Raw genomic sequence first — 17,350 nt, 5'->3', positions numbered from 1 at the left:
ACCTGGAAAAATGTTGCAGTGAATATTTCTAGCACATTGATTTTAATTTGTACTAATATCCTGCATCAAAATAAGTAATAGTTAAGTCAAGATATCTTACAGAATAGGTGATTCCATATTGAGCAATATAACTAAATTCTCTTCATATTATTTCTCTGCAAGAGCAAGGAGATGCTCATATTTTTTTGCATTAGTAAAGAAGGTATGAAACTCTGAGAATGCCACTAATGTGTGTCTCCTCCATACATAGTCAAAGCGTTTCTACAAACAGAAAATAAGGCCAACAGAGAAGTAGAAGAAAGAGGTGCAAAAAAAAAAAATCCTGAACTTGTTCAGGTAACTAAGTTCCAGTTTTTTCGAAGAGCTATCCATCTCAAGTAGTTTAAAATTTGGGGTGGGGGGATTTGGTGGTGGAAAAACTTAAAAGATACATCACTTTACTGACAAACTTCTAAGACATCTTTCTTGTAAAGTTTCTACTGTTAATCTATTTGTAGATTAATTGTAGGTTAAATTTTAAATAAAAAAGAAGCAACATCTGCCTGGGGGTATAGCTCAGGGAAAGAGCATTTGACTGCAGACAGAGGCAACATCTCTTTGTGGAGTGGGAAAACTTGTAACGAGATAAGCTAGAATCCTTCAGGAGTTGTCCTCCAAAGGCTTACCATACGATATTCTTTATTAGCTGATGACTTTTGAAACGAATAAAAAATATGGGACGCTAAGTAAAGGGGAAAGGAACATGGATATTCATTTTTTTTGTATTGGGACCTTAAATATTAAATAGGAGAGATTTTATTGTTCAGTAAAACAGTCCCTAATTATCAGTGAATTTGTTGGAAGAAATAGATTAGTTCACTAAATATGCAATATGATAAAAAATGTGTTATTGGCAACAGAACCACTGAGGATCTATCTGAAAGCCCAACATAAAACTATAAGCTCAGGAATGAATAAGGATAATGAATGTACACCGTTTATCCATCAACTAGCTGATAGACATTTGAATTATTTCTGGTATTGAATATAGTGAGTAAAGCTGTTAAAATATTGCAATAAGGACTTTGTGTGTTCATATGTTTTGTTTTTCTTGGGTAAATAATAGAGTGATGAAGAGCCAAACTAATGCCATGACAGGCTTCAAATAAGCCTCAGAAACTAGAAGGCCTAAGTTACTGTTTTCCCAGGAGTGACTCAGCAGCGGCAGAAAGAAAAAAACGACGCCCATCCATCTACTGCCCCAGCAGCACCACCCCTAGCCCAGGCCAATCATAAGACACCAGAAAGGTACCTGACGTTCCTGCTACTTTTTAGGCCCACTTAGTTTTAAATTAGCCAACGACCTCTGCCAATGCGTCACCGAATCATTTTGTAATCCCTGCCCCTCACCCCACCTTTCACCCCATCCCTTGCCCCCAACTGTAATAAAAACCCTGCCCCACTGACGATCAGGGCTCTCAGCACGGATCCACCGCAGTTGGTGAGGTCTGAGAGACCGAGTAAGCCCGAATAAACGCCCTTTGCTTTTGCATACGGGACTGGTGGTCTTGGTTTTCGGGGACCCCATAATCTGGATGTAACAGTGAGATTTCCAGGATATATGATAAGTATATATTTCACTTCACTGGAAATTATCCGATTGTTTTCTAAGATGGCTGTCCCATTTTGTTTCTTACTGGCAATGGAGGAGAGCTCCATTTTCTCTGTATCCTGGTAAGTACTTTTTATTGTCATTTCTTTTTTTTTAATATTTTATTAATGTTTTATTTATTTCTGAGAGACAGACAGTGTGAGCAGGGGAGGGTCAGAAAGAGAGGGCGATACAGAATCTGAAGCATTTCTTAACAGATTTTAAAAATTCTAATCATTCTAGAATATTATAGTCATTTTAGTGGGTGTATGAGATCACAATGTGGTTTTGAATTATATTTCCCTAACCTCAAATGTTATTAAACAGTTTTTCATGCACAACATTGACATCTGTATATCTTCTATGATGGTGTGTTTAAGTTTATATCCATTTTTATTGTTTTTTTAAATTATTGAGTTTTTAGCCTTCTATATGTATTTTGGATATACACCCTTTATTCAGTAGCTATCTAGAGAATACTTTGTACAAGTCCGTGGTTGGTTCATTCCCTCAACAGTGTCTTCCACTAAGCAGAAAAATTTAATTATAATGAACATTTTGTCATTTTTCATTCTTATGGTTCATGAATTTTGTGTTTTATATACAGATTGGTGACTAATGTAGCATCACACAAATGTTTTATGTTCTCCCTGCCAATGTTGTAGTATTAAGTTTTATATTAAAGCCTAAGATCCATTTTGAGACAAGGGTATGTCTTTCTTCTCATCACTGCCACACTCGATTAGCTTAGCTTCCTGATAAATCTTGATCTACTCATGTGGCTCTTTTGGAACTATTGTTCTTTTTCAAAATTGTTTTGACTACCTGATTTGTTTGTCCTTTTTATATAAATTATAGAATTACCCTGTCAATTTCTGCAAAAATACTTTTTAAATTTTAATTAGAGTTACATTGAATGTGTTGATATTTTAGAATGATGTTTAATTAATGGATCCTTTGCCCACAATTGGGCTGGCTACAAATACCATCCTCTCAATTAAAATGCCTACAAATTTTTCCTCCCTTCCTCCCTCCCTTCCTTTCTTCCTCCCTCCCTTTCTTTCTTTCTTTCTTTCTTTCTTTCTTTCTTTCTTTCTTTCTTTCTTCCTTCCTTCCTTCCTTCCTTCCTTCCTTCCTTTCTTTCTTTCTTTCTTTCTTTCTCTCACCCAGATTCCATGGCCAACATTCTTTAACTACTAATTCAGAACCTCTGGAATGTACAGTACAGGTGTCTATTTATTGTTTACAATTAGAAAATTTTAAGTAAATAGCTAGGTACTAATATATAGATTAGTATATGGGATCCTGAAGACAATACATGAACATTATATTAGACAACACAAAAAGTTTGCAATTTACCTGTGTCAGATCTCTAATATTCTAATGTTATACTATGTAAACTATGATGGTTGTCTGCACACTCCCCCATATCTTTTTTAATTACTTTCTATTCATGTATTTATATTATATATCCTCTGTTAAGCTCACAGTCAACTTAAATATATCTCTTGTACCAGTTAGAAGTATACCATTTAAAAGTTAAATAAGTATAGTAAGCTATCTTAAATGATTTTGAAGTATGTTATAGGTTATGCCTTCATATTATTTCATATGTGCATATTACAGATTTTTGAGAGAAATAAACAGGTGTTATTTTCAGGAAAAGGAAACTAGAATTCAGAGAATTTAAGTCATCCATGCAATGGCACATAGCTATTAAATATTGGAGCCTGGATTACATCCTGGAGCATCAGATTTCTTTTCCTATTCTATGCATATTTTTTCCCTCTGAGAATGATGTTTACCAGAGGCCAAAGTGCATTCATAGAATCATTTTTCTCATATAGTTAATTACTCCAGAACTATTCACTTGTTCATTATGGAAAAAAAATTAAGTCATCTTGTTACCTTTCTGTCCCAGAAGAGAATTAGTGTGTTTTGTCCTTAGGGCATCGCCATGGACTTCAAGAGGAGCTCAAGAACATGGTACATAAATCCAAATGCTTAATATTTATAGTGTACCTTAACTGAGTAGCAGTTCACTTCCACAGGTAAGAAGAAAATGTTTTCATCACTTACAAACTATTTTATAAGAGATGAAGTCAAATCTCAAAGTAGATTCTACATTTTTAAAGGCTATGTATTTATTTTGAGAGAGCAAGAGAAAGGGAGAGCATGAGGAAGGGAGTGTGGAGGGAGAGAAAGAGAGAGAATCCCAAGCAAGCTCTGTGCTGTTGGTGTAGAGCTGAATGTAGGGCTCCATCTCATGAACAGTGAGATCATGATCTTAGCTTCCCAGATTGACATTTTTTTTTTAAATTTTGGATCGATATTTTTTTTCAAACTTCTATCTCTCAAAGTGAAATCAGCTGAATGTAAAAACCATTAGTTCTTATTTCTTTAAATAATAGTTGAAGGAATGCTTGTTTGATGAAGAGCTATCTTGGATGAAGTAAATGAACTTCATAGTTTTTGTCCATCATTCTTCCAGATCCCTACAGTGAGTATACAATTGCTCTAAAAGGCATTATTTGGAATAAAATATAATTTCATTCATAAACTACTTACTTGCCCTATACATGTGATCATATAGCAAAAGTTATGGAAAATTATTATGGGACAAATTAGCAGGGGCTTTATGTAAGTATACTATTGTTTTACTGATATGCTCGAAGTCAGAATGCAGTGCCAGAGGGGAACCTGTGTGACTTAGTCGATTAAGCCTCTGACTTCGGCTCAGGTCACAATCTCATGGTTCATGGGATTGAGCCCCACGTGGAACTCTGTGCTGACAGGTCAGAGTTTGGAACCTGCTTCAGCTTCTGTGTCTGCCTCTCTCCCTCTGCCCTTCCCCTGCTTGTGCACTCTCTCTCTCTCACAAAAATAAATAAACTTTAAAAGAAACAAACAAAAATAAACATAAAGAATGTAGTGACAGAGATGTCTGATACCACAAAATATTGGGATTCAGTGGGGTTAGTCTTATGAGACTGGCATTTTATTATGTAAGTGACATAGAACACACATATGCATAATAAAAGAAGAAATACTTGGGATCCTTCTATTGCTCAATGGCTTGATTAAAAAATGATTTTAAAACTCCCTATTTATTTTGCTGTAGTTAAATAAAACTTTGAAGTCTTATTTCATATGTATGCATCTTTCACATTAAAAAACACTTGAATTTAATAAGACATATTTTAGTGCATCTTGTATATAAGTATTCTACAATCACACGATGTTCATGTAGTTGATCAAGACATCCACAAAACTTGTGGTCACTCTTAGTTATTCATTGGTTAGGAGGATAAAGTTACTTTTCCAAGGTCACACTAGCTGTTACACTGATATTTTAATTCAGGGTTTTAGAGTCCAAGCAAATATAATGTTCTTTATCTTACATAAGTGCGGTACTTTAGACACATAAGTAAAGGCTAAAATTGTAGTAAAGCTGGAATTTCCCATATGTATGTCAGTCAAGATGCATTTTTTAATGGAATCTTTCATTAGACCACCTATTAGTCCACTTTTCAAAATTTGCTTGCATATTTTAATTTCTTTCCACACTGCTTCTTTCTGTATGCTTAATTCCTACGTGTGTGTTTTTCATGAGTAATATATGAGTTGTATGAATTAACACAGAAGTCAATATTTAACTTAATTAGATTGTATTGCTCTATGATTCTCTAAGGATCAAATGAATACATATATATATTTCTATATATACACCCATATATATGGGTAAACCCACATTTATTTATTTTTTAATGTTTATTTTTGAGAGAGAGAGAGAAGGGGAGAGGGGCATAGAGAGAAGGAAACAGAATCCAGAGCAGGTTCCAGGCTCTGTGCTGTCAGCACAGAGCTCCATGCCAGGCTTGAACCCATGAACTCTGAGATCATGACCCTAGCCGAAGTTGGATGCTTTACTACCCGAGCTGCCTAGGTACCCCTGGTAATTCCACATATAAAAACCTGGTAATTCTATGTTTTAAGCAATTTATCCATGTGAATCTAGGAAGAATTTTTTTAGAGAAAATAAAGAAATCTGGATTTCTTTTCCTTCTAATAGTTTTAAATTCATTTTATCATTTTCTTCTTGATATATAGGTATCTCAAAATAACAAAAATATATTGTGTTTTATGTTAGGAACATAAATCATTTGTAGGTCACTGAATTCAACCTAGTCCTTTGCACCACAAATTTTTCATTCCTTTATAAATTTTGGTCTATGACACACTGAGGAAAAACAAGAATCACAATGCTAAAAGTTTGCTCCTAAATATGGTAGATGCAATATTTCATAATGTTTCAGTGATGGAGGCTTTCAGTCCAGATACTGGTGACTCTTTAACATTTTATTTCTTTGTTACACACTTTCCTTTTTTCATACTTCACTAAATGAGAAACAGTCTGACACAGAAAAATAGGGCAGTAATAAAACATGACACTGTGGCTTACATAGTGATTTAATTCTCTTAGCAATAACATCAATAAACAATTTTATTAGCTATTATCAGCTGATGTTTATTTTATAGTAAATAGAGACACTCCATGTAAGCAACTATATAACATAGTAAAGGCATGGCCATGAATTATTTTTCATAGAAATGTGTCTCAAAATACATCTCAAGGACTCTGCAGGGATAATAACTATATGTGTCGAGAAAAATCTTGAAATGATATTAAGTTAAAATTTGAAAAACAATAACAGTAAAATAAACTATGGAGGCCAAATATGGGCAACTTCCTGTTAGGTATTTCAAGAAACCAAACTGTAAAACAAACTGCAAACAAGTTCATCTAGTTCAATTGGGTCTTCCATTCTGTTCACTACTATTCTAAAAATACTAATGAAATGAGATAATAGTCAGAAAACAGGACATCAAATAGTTTTTGGAAAAGGCTGTCTCACAGAACAAATTGATTAAGTCTAACATCCCATTTTCTAGGAATCTGTAAACATTTTGTCATTGATTTTGTCATTCAAACCAATCCAGTCTTGTCATCCAAGTGTATTTGCTCCCATTTTGCAAATTGTGCATGTTAAGGAAAGGCATTCCATGCATGTTGTAGAATATCTAGGATTACTAATCAGATGTGTACTTCATATTATAATATTTTTGTATTCAAAATTCCTATATTAATTTGTCTTTCTGGATTTTAAGACAATGTAATATGAAAATAAGGAGTATTAAATTTAACAGAAAATGAACTAGATATTAAACCACAAAAAGTGCCACCATTTTTCACATGGCAAATGTAGCCAACCATGACATGAAATAATTTATTTAATTTGTTTGAACAGAGTGATGCATCCACTTGGATCCAGCTTCTTCATTGCTGCCTTTTCCTTGATTGCCAAAAATAATAATATGTCCTTCTAATCAATAGACATAACGATATAACTGAGTAGATTGTATTTTCCAAGAAAACATTGTCTTTAAAACCTATAAATAAAATCTGAAATGTCAGCAGTGCCATCAGATTTAGATTTATACAGGATTCAGATGGAAAATGTGACTAAAGTCACTACATTTATATTAACAGGCTTCACAAATGATTTTAAGCTGCAAGTTTTCCTATTTCTCCTATTTCTAGCAATTTATCTTTTTACCATGATAGGAAACTTGGGAATGGTTGTATTGGTCATTGGGGATTCTCGGCTCCACAACCCCATGTACTATTTTCTGAGTGTCTTATCATTCCTGGATGCCTGCTACTCTTCAGCTGTCACCCCCAAAATGTTAGTCAATTTCTTGTCAGAGGATAAAACCATTTCGTTCCTTGGATGTGCAGCACAGATGTTTCTCTTTGTTACTTTCGGAACCACAGAATGTTTTATTTTAGCGGCAATGGCTTATGATCGCTATGTAGCAATCTACAACCCTCTCCTGTATTCAGTTAGAATGTCACCCAGAGTATACGTGCCACTCATAACTTCCTGCTATGTTGGTGGCTTTATGCATGCTACTTTACACACTGTGGCTACGTTTAGCCTATCCTTCTGTGCATCCAATGAAATTAAACACGTCTTTTGTGACATCCCTCCTCTTCTCGCCATTTCTTGTTCTGACACTCACATAAACCAGCTGCTAGTCTTTTACTTTGCGGGATCTATTGAGATTTCCACTATCCTCATAGTCCTGGTCTCTTACGGTTTTATTCTGTTGGCCATTCTGAGGATGCATTCTGCTGAAGGGAGGCGGAAGGTCTTTTCCACGTGTGGCTCTCACCTAACTGGAGTATCAATTTTTCACGGTACTGTTCTATTTATGTATGTAAGACCTAACTCTAGCTATGCTTTGGATCATGATATGATAGTGTCAGTATTTTACACAATTGTGATTCCCATGCTGAATCCCATCATTTATAGTTTGAGGAACAAAGATGTGAAAGATGCAATGAAAAGAGTATTTGGTAAAAACTGGTTTGCCAATAAAGTATACTTTTCACATTAAACATTAAATTGAAAGAAATAACAATTAATGTAATTGTCTTCAGATCAAAAAGCTATGGTTAAAGCATTGTGTTTTCATTTATTAGTGTATTTCTATTCTTCTTGGTCATTTTATTTATTTTTTTTTTAATTTTTTTAATGCTTTTTATTTATTTTTGAGAGAGAGAGAGACAGCTGGAGCAGGGGAGGGTCAGAGAGAGAGGGAGATACAGCATCTGAAACAGGCTCCAGGCTCTGAGCTAGCTGTCAGCACAGAGCTGGACGCGGGGCTCAAACCCACGAACTGTGAGATCTGACCTGAGCCGAAGCAGGACGCTTAACCAACTGAGCCACCCAGGCGCCCCTCTTCTTGGTCATTTTAAAATAAAGATCAGAGTCAGCTCACCACCAATGCAGTTTTTCCACAAGCAGAAACTCGTCCATTTGCTTCTGTGAAATTGCCTAAAGGGAAACTCATTTAAGATGGAATTGAGAGGTCAGCAGGGAGAGCACTTACGTCCTTCCACTCATGGTCAACAGAATCAACAGGAAGAGGTGTATCTTGTATTCCCAACAGGATGAATTCTATACTTTACTACCCCAGCAAGAGGAAGAAAGGTTTCCTCCTCCCCTGACTACAGTGCAGCCAGCGAAGGACTGTCATGACCCAACCAGTGCAAAACCTCTATACTTGAACTCTCATCTTACTCCCAAAGACTTTTGCTTACAAGAGCCCTTCCCAATTCCCTCCTTCCTCTGCAAAAAAGTAGTCCCTCTCTTTTTTCTCTGGACTTGCCAATGTTTTTACCATAGCTTGCATGGCCCAAGGTATAATTCTCTGCTACATTGAATAAACCCATTTTGCAATGAAAATAATTGGCTGTTTTATTTTTAAGTTTAACACTCTTTATAAAATTATATATCTACATATACTTATATATAATATGTTTCAACATCTATAATCCACAGAAAAACACATACATGCATATGAATACACATATATATGCCATATTGGTTGTGTTGTTTCACTATGGCTGCAATAACAAAAAGTACCATAGACAGGCTGCTTAAACAAACAAACAAAAATATTATTTTCTCACAGTGCCAGGTACCAGAATCCTAAGATCAAGGTGATGCCAAGGTTGACTTCCCCGTAAGTCTCCCTCCTACTTTTGTAGATGGGCAGTCTTCATTCTCTGTCTCAGTGATTTTTTTTTCCTCATGTCAGTGTCTTAATCTCTTCTTCTTATAGGTTTAATAGTCATAGTAAATCAAACACCATTTTAAGGTAACTACATCCTCAAAGATCCTATCTCCATGCACAGTTACCTTCTGAAGTATTAGGAGATAAGATTTCAACATACAAATATTGGGTTTATTTACACACACACACACACACACATGCTTACACACTCATGGAGTCACATATGTGCATATCTTTACATTAAATTGTATAGTATTATCTTTCTTCTCCACATAATGCAAGTTGGATAATCTCCCATAGTTACACTTATAAGTAAACATTATACTTTTATCTGATGGGTTTGAGCAAATGATGCCTCATTCATAGTAAAACCACAACTCACATAATCCCAATCCACTTTTCAAGGATTCATTTGCATTTGAGTTCAGATCAAACACTCTGATCTAACTTTACATCTGTCCCTTGGGAGCAATCTCATCCCAGCCTATGAGTCTAGGACCACAGATAATGTGTTCAAATCCTTAGTGACACTATCATGTTTGCAAGAATGCATTTTGCCCCTTTTATTATTGCATGCAGAGTGTGGACATTAAATCACTTTTACTGCCTCATAGGACATGGACACCAGACATTAGCATTAATAAAAATTACATGTGAACTCAAGAATGACCAAAGACAAGCAGAATTCAGGATAAGATACAGCCAGCTAGCGGATTTGGTTCTTCACACCACTAAGCCCCAACCCATCCTAATCGGTTTCCCTACAGCTTTGTTCAGACTGAACTGTGGTTCTGTTTTCCTAACACCCTATGATGCCCTTGAAGATGCCACCATCAGTCAGTGCCTGGGCCAAAGAACCAAGGTACAAAAGAGTCTCTACCATGCACATGTTTAGCTCTGCTTTCAATAGACTTTATTAAAATTGCAAGGAGGGTTCAAAGTTGATTATAAGAACCCTCAGAGACATTGCGGGTGCAGTTCCAGACCACAGTAATATATTGAATATTGCAATAAAGCAAGCCAAATGAGTTTTTTGGTTTTCCAATGCATATAAAACATATTTATAATATACTATAGCCTATTAAGTGTGCAGTGGCATTATGTCTAAAAACCAGTTTGTAGCTCAAGTTAAAAACACTTTATTGCTAGGGCTCACTGTCAATTTGTCAGCGCTGAGCTGCTTCAGATCCTCTGTCCCCCTCTCCTCTCTGCCACTTACCTGCTTGCGCTCTCTCAAAATCTAAATAAATATTTTTTTAAAAAAATTTAAAAGGACACCTGAGTGGCTCAGTCGGTTGAGTGTTCGACTTTGGCTCAGGTCATGATCTCATAGTTCATGGGTCCGAGCACCGCATCAGGCTCTGTCTTGACAGCTTGCTCAGAGCCTGGAGCCTGCTTTGGATTCTGTGACTCCTTCTCTCTCTGCCTCTCTCCTGTTCACACTTTGTCTCCCAAAAATAAATAAATGTGAAAAAAATTTTAAACATAAAAATACTTTATTGCTAAAAAATGCTAACCTTCATCTCAACTTTCAAGTCATAATGGTTTTGCTGGTGGCATCTTGTCTGTGTGCATGACTTCTCACTGATTAGGGTGCTAGGGTGCTGTGCTGAAGGCTGGGGTGGCTTGGCAATTTCTTAAAATGAAAGCAACTCCATTGGCTGCATCGATGGACTCTTTCAGTAATGATTTCCCTGTCACATGTGATGTGTGTGTCCGGTAGCGTTTACCCACAGTAGAATTTACCAAATCAGAGTAAATCCTCACAAAATCTGCTGCTGCTTTATCAGCTGCATGTATGGACTATTCTAAATCTTTCATTGTCATTTCAACAATCTTTACAGCTTCACCAGGAGTAGCTTCCATTTCATTAAAAACACTTTCTTTGTTCATCTATAAAGAGCATCTCCTCATTCATGTGTGACCATGACATGGCAGCCATTAAGTCACATGTTCAGGCTCCTCCTCTAACTCAGACTTTCTTGCTATTCCTGCCACAGCTGCAATTACTTCCTTCACTAAAGTCTTCTTTTAAAAAATTTTTAAGGTTCATTAATTTTTCAGAGACAGAGAGAGACAGAGTATGAGTGGTGAAGGGACAGAGAGAAAAGGAGACACACAATCTGAAGCAGGCTCCCGGCTCTGAGCTGTCAGCACAGAGCCCCATATGGGGTCAGAACTCACAAACCATAAGATCATGACCTCAGCTGAAGTTGTATGCTTAACAGCCTGAGCAGCCCAGGTGTCCCTAAAGTCTTCATTTTAAAGTGTTTATTTATTTGAGAGAGAGAGTGAGAGAGAACAAGAGGAGCAGAGAGAGGGGGGACAGAGGATCCAAATTGGGCTCTGCACTGACAGCAGAGGGCCTGATGCAAGTCTTGAACTCATGAACGTGAGATCATGACCTGAGCCAAAGTGGGATGCTCAACCGACTGAGCCACCCAGGTGGTCCCCTTCACTAAAGTCTTGAATCCCACTACTTCTTCCACTGAAGGCATCCAGAATGGTGAATCCTTTCCAGCAGGTTTTTCAACTTACTTTTCCCAGGTCCATCAGAGGAACCAGTATCTATGACAGCTATCACTTTACAAAATGCATTTCCTACATAATAATATTTGGAAGTTATAATTATTACTTGAACCATGAGCTGCTAAGTTGTTTTAGCAGGCATGAAAACAACACTAATCTTGTACATCTCCACCACAACTCTCAGATGATGAGATGCGTTGTCAGTCAGGAGTAGTATTTTGAAAGGAGTATTTTTTCAAAGCAGCAGGTCTCAACTGTGGGTGTAAAATATTCAGTAAACTGCGGCCTCTGGGTGACTCGGTTGAGTATCTGGCTTTGGCTCAGGTCATGATCTCGTGGTTCATGGGTCTGAGCCCCGCGTCAGGCTCTGTGCTGACATATTGCTCAGAGCCTGAAGCCTGTCTTCAGATTCTGTGTCTCTCTCTCTCTCTGACCCTCCTCTGCTCAAGCTGTCTCTCTCTCAAAAATAAATAAAACATTTAAAAAATTTAGTAAAAAAAATTCAGTAAACCATGTTGTAAACAGAGGCACTGTCATCCAGACTGCATTGCCCCATTTCTAGAGCACAGGCAGCTTAGAGTTAGCATAATTCCTAAGAGTCTTAGGATTTTCAGAATGGTAAATGAGGATTGGTTTCAACTTAAAGTCAGCAGCTGCATCAGCCCCTAACAAGAGAGAGGGTCAGTCTGTCCTTTGAAGCTTTGAAGCAAGGTATTGACTTCTCATCTCCAGCTATGAAAGTCCTAGGTAGTGTCTTCTTCTAAGAGAACGCTGCTTCATCTATAGTAAAATCTGTTGTTTAGTGAGGCCACCTTCATTAGCATCTTAGCTATATCTTGTTGGTAACTTCAAGTTTCTGTATCAGCACTTGCTGCTTTACCTTGCACTTTGATACTATGGAGACATTTTCTTTTCTTTAACCTCATGAACCAACCTCTGCTAGCTTCAGACTTTTCTTCTAGTTTTACCTCTCTTAGCCTTCATATAACTGAAGAGAGTCAGAGTCTTGCTCTCGGTTAGGCTTTGGTCTAAAGGAAAGTTGTGGTTGGTTTGATCTATCCAGACAACTTAACCTTTCTCCACATCAACAGTAAGGCTGTTTCGCTTTCTTATCATTCCTGTGTTCACTGGAGAAACACTTGTAATTTCCTTTAAGAAATTTTATTTTGCATTTACGAACTTGGCTATTTGGTGCAAGAGGCCTACCTGTCAGCCTATTTTTTGGCATTAAGTATGCCTTCCTCACTAAGCTTAATCATTTCTAGCTTTCTATTTAAAGTGTGACTTTTTTTTTACTTGAACACTGAGAGGCCATTGTAAAATTATCAGCTGGCCTAATTACAATATTCTTGTATGTTGGGGAATAGGCAGGCCTGAGGAGAGGAAGAGAGTGGGGGGAATGATCAGTTGGTGGAACAGTCAGAACACACACAACACTCATTGATTAAACTTGTTTTCTTACATGAGTGCAGTTCATGGAACCCTGAGACGTCAAAGGTCACTGATCACAGATCACCATAACAAGTAAATAATAATGAAAAGGGTTGAAATATTGTGAGAGTTACCAAAATGTGACACAGCAATATTTTGTTAAAATTTTATGATTATGACCTTGATAATTCTTTCTTTCTTTCTCTTTCTTTCTTTCTTTCTTTCTTTCTTTTCTTTCTTTCCTTCTTTCTTTCTTTCCTTCTTTCTTTCTTTTTCTTCCTTCCTTCCTTCCTTCCATCCTTCCTTCCGTCCTTCCTTCCTTCCTTCCTTCCTTCCGTCCTTCCTTCCTTCCTTCCTTCCGTCCTTCCTTCCTTCCTTCCTTCCTTCCTTCCTTCCTTCCTTTCTTTAGGTTGAGGTTTTATGCCAGGGAAGAACTGTAGAGAATTTGTGTTATATGAACTCTCTTATTCCTTCTAAAGAACTCTGGTGATATATGCAGTAGGGTGATGGAGAAGGTGGAGGGGGAGTGAAGATCAGTATTAATATGAGTTTTATCAAATCTTCATTCTTTAATGTTCAGATTTACTCTTTCCTGTCTTCCTGCATAGCTATTTCTTTGTCAATAAGACATCTTAAAGTTTCCTTTAAAAAAAAAGAAAAAAAGGGAAATTGCTGATTCTATTTCAAGAAGGGAGGAAGAGATAAAAAATGTAACTCAGAAAACCCAGAGTTAACATGTTTTTTAACATTTATTTACTTTTGAGAGACAGCTCACTAGCAGGAGAGGTGAAGAGAGAGAGGGAGACACAGAATCCAAAGCAGGCTCCCAGCTCTGAGCTGTCAGCACAGAGCCCCACATGGGACTCAAGCCTTTGAACCATGAGATCATGACCTGAGCCAAAGTCGAATGCTTAACTGACTGAGCCACCCAGGTGCCCCACGGGAGCTAACATGTTAATAGTTTTATATAAAACTCATTTCAATTACCTGAAACTGTTACCAGTTCCTCCCCACATTTGTATCCTTTCTATACATTTAAAACTTGTATGTTAAAATAACCATCAAGTCTTCTAATGAAAATGATAAAAGTGAAGTAGATTCGCTAGTGTACTGGAGGAAGACTGGATCCTGGAAAGGAGATAATTTCATATGTGAATTCAGCTTTAGGGAATAGCTGATGAATCACTAATAAAAAACAGATGGAATGTCAATTATCTGTAACACATCAATTGTACTTACTGCTGCTGGATTCAAATACTTCCTTTCTTTACATGACATCACCTAATTATAATGTGATTATTGATTATGAGCAGATAAAATACCAGTAGTTCAACTTTCACTATTTGTCATCCTTTCCATCTAACAAAGTTAATCAGATGTCTAATATTTTTCATTCAATATGTTGGTACTGGAGATATAAAAAATAATTAATCTTTTTTTGAAACAGAAAATGTTGGCCATATTCTGAAATCTTACAAAAAGCAAAAAACACAGAAGCAACAGCACCTTTAGTAACTCATGTGTGTTATTTTAAATATTTCAATACTTTGGATTAAATGTCACATTAATTTACTGTTTAAAAATAACAACTGTTGGGCACCTGATTGGCTCTTGATTTCGGCTCAAGTCATGATCTCATGGTTTGTGGGTTTGAACCCAGCATTGGACTCTGGGCTGACAGCACAGAGCCTGTTTCCCTCTTTCCCCCTCTCTCTGCCCATCCACCACTCATGCTTCTCCCCCCACAAAATAAATAAATAAACATTAAAAAATATAGCCGAGTTTATGTCATATGAAATAAAAATATGACAACATTTACATAGAATAATTAAGAGTCCTAGAGAAATAGGAAAAGAGCCGACATGAATGCATGGAGATTGTGATAAATAAGCAAACAGACTTTACAAAGCTATGTTTTTGAGTCAGAGTACAATCCATTTTGGTAGGAATTTTTTGAGTGCCACCAAAACATCTTTGTTTCTCAGACAGTATATTATGGGGTTAAACATTGGTGTCACAATGGTGTAGAAGAGAGAAAGAAATTTGTCCATTCCTGTTGAATGGCTGGACTTGGGTCTCAAATATGTAATGATGCCTGATCCAAAGAATAAAGCCACAACCACGAGATGTGAAGAACATGTAGAGAATGCCTTGGCTCGCCCAGCCGCTGTCGGCAGCTTCAGGATGGTTGAGATTATTTTCACATAAGATCCAAGAATCAACATAAAGGGAATAGTAACAACTAGAACAGAAATCACATAAACCAATATCTCAATCGCAAAAGTATCCCCACAGGCAAGCTGAAGTATTGGGGGTATGTCACAGAAAAAGTGATTCAACTGAGTTGACCCACAGAAGGGTAGAGAGAAGATCAGGTAGGTGAACCCTATGTGTACTGGAATCCCAGTGCTCCAACAGCCAGCTGCCAGGTGGATACACAGCCTACTGTTCATGATAAGAGGGTAGAGTAAGGGGTTGCAAATGGCAACATATCTGTCGTAAGCCATCGCAGTCAGAATGAAGCATTCGGTGGCTCCAAAGACCAGAAAGAAATACATTTGAACAGCACAGGCCAGAAAGGAAATACTTCTATTTTGTCTACAAAGATCTGTTAATAATCTGGGGACTGTGACTGACACGTAACATATTTCCAAGAAAGAAAAGTTCCCAAGGAAAAAATACATGGGAGTCTGGAGGGAGGGATCAACCTGGGTTATTATGATAATGAGGCTATTTCCCATCAAAATAACCAGATAAATTATCAAAAACATCCCAAAAAGAAATTCTTGGAGGTCAGGAACATCAGAAAATCCAAGAAAGATGAAATCTGTTAGTGTAGTGTGATTCCCTCGTGGAGGATTTTGTCCTATGGATTCCATCTACAAAGAAAATGATTTCCAGACTTAGAATTCTCTTCAATTGCTGGGCCCATTGCAGAATGGGACATATCAAATTGAGGACTTCAATCCCTTTGACACAGGATAGCTATCCAGTTTTCCTGGGTTTTTTTTTTTTTTTTTGGTTTGTATTTTAGTTGATATATTTCAAATCCAACATCCCCAAATTCCAGTATATAAAAACAGAAAGCAATTTTAAACACTAATCTTCCTGCTGATATTAATTATATATATATATTTAAATATATATATGTAATACAGCAAATGAGCAATAATAAAATAAAAAAACCCACATCAGGCAGCCTATTCTAAGAATAAGAACTGCACTAGTTAACACAGGACATTCTCTAATGAGAAATGTGTCTCCTTCCTAATTGATCTGGTATCTATGGTACTTTATTTGTCTTTTTCTGCCTAACACCTTTTTTATGTTTATTTTTGAGAGAGAGAGAGAGAGAGAGAAAGAGACAGAGAAAAGGCATAAGTGGGGGAGGGGCAAAGAGAGAGGGGAACAGAGATTCTGAAGTGGGTTCCTTACTGACAGCCCAATGTGGGGCTAGAACCTGCGAACCACAAGATCATGACCTGAGCTGTAGCTGGATGCTTAACCAACTGAGCCACCCAGGTGTCCCTGCCTTGCTGTTTCTAATTTACAATCAGTTTTTATGATTCTTTTGTGTTTGGTTTGATGTTTTGTGAACTACATCTCAGATGACCACCTGGCAGACATAGAGTCTGATCAGGCAAACAGGGAATATTGCCTGGCTTCCATTATAGAAAACAATTTCACTTAATGTCTCATATACAGCTGTGTTAGAAAGCATGTATCATAGCAAGTCATATGTTCAGAATGTGAAACAAATTATATAAGATTTGGTTACAATATGTCCTTAACCTTGCCATACCCCTTTCCAAAATCTTGGTAATTCTGCTTATATTCCAAATATTAGGACTTTAAGAATAATAAGATAAGTTTAGGGCTTTCATGGGGTAATTAAACAAAGAAAATGGAAAATAAAGTGTGTGAGAGAATTTGATCTGAGGGTTGACACATCTAAGGCCAGATAAAATGTGAAATCTGTTTTTGTATACCTTAATTTTAGCTCTATACCTCTAAGTATACATTTCTGAATATACATAATATATTATGAGTATACAATATACTAATCATGTAAATTATAAACATATGATTCATACATATTTTAGTGTATAGTATAGC

At 36.7% G+C, this 17,350-nt stretch overlaps 2 protein-coding genes across 2 annotated transcripts; one reads left to right on the top strand and one right to left on the bottom strand.

Annotated features, from left to right (window-relative positions):
- The first annotated feature begins 7,084 nt into the window (after positions 1-7,084).
- Positions 7,085-8,092, top strand: LOC115272432 (olfactory receptor 5T1-like). Its single transcript, XM_029915506.1, has one exon. It carries the CDS (start codon positions 7,100-7,102, stop codon positions 8,090-8,092), a length of 993 nt encoding a protein of 330 aa, XP_029771366.1. The 5' UTR covers positions 7,085-7,099.
- A 7,064-nt stretch (positions 8,093-15,156) lies between these two features.
- On the bottom strand, positions 15,157-16,113 carry LOC115272431 (olfactory receptor 10AG1-like). Its single transcript, XM_029915504.1, has one exon. It carries the CDS (start codon positions 16,111-16,113, stop codon positions 15,157-15,159), a length of 957 nt encoding a protein of 318 aa, XP_029771364.1.
- Positions 16,114-17,350: the final 1,237 nt, after the last annotated feature.

Source organism: Suricata suricatta, chromosome 11 (assembly GCF_006229205.1).
Source record: "Suricata suricatta isolate VVHF042 chromosome 11, meerkat_22Aug2017_6uvM2_HiC, whole genome shotgun sequence".
NCBI classification, from domain to species: Eukaryota; Metazoa; Chordata; class Mammalia; order Carnivora; family Herpestidae; genus Suricata; species Suricata suricatta.
The sequence above is the reverse complement of the archived record's forward strand: the minus strand, read 5'-3'. Positions and strand labels throughout refer to the sequence as shown.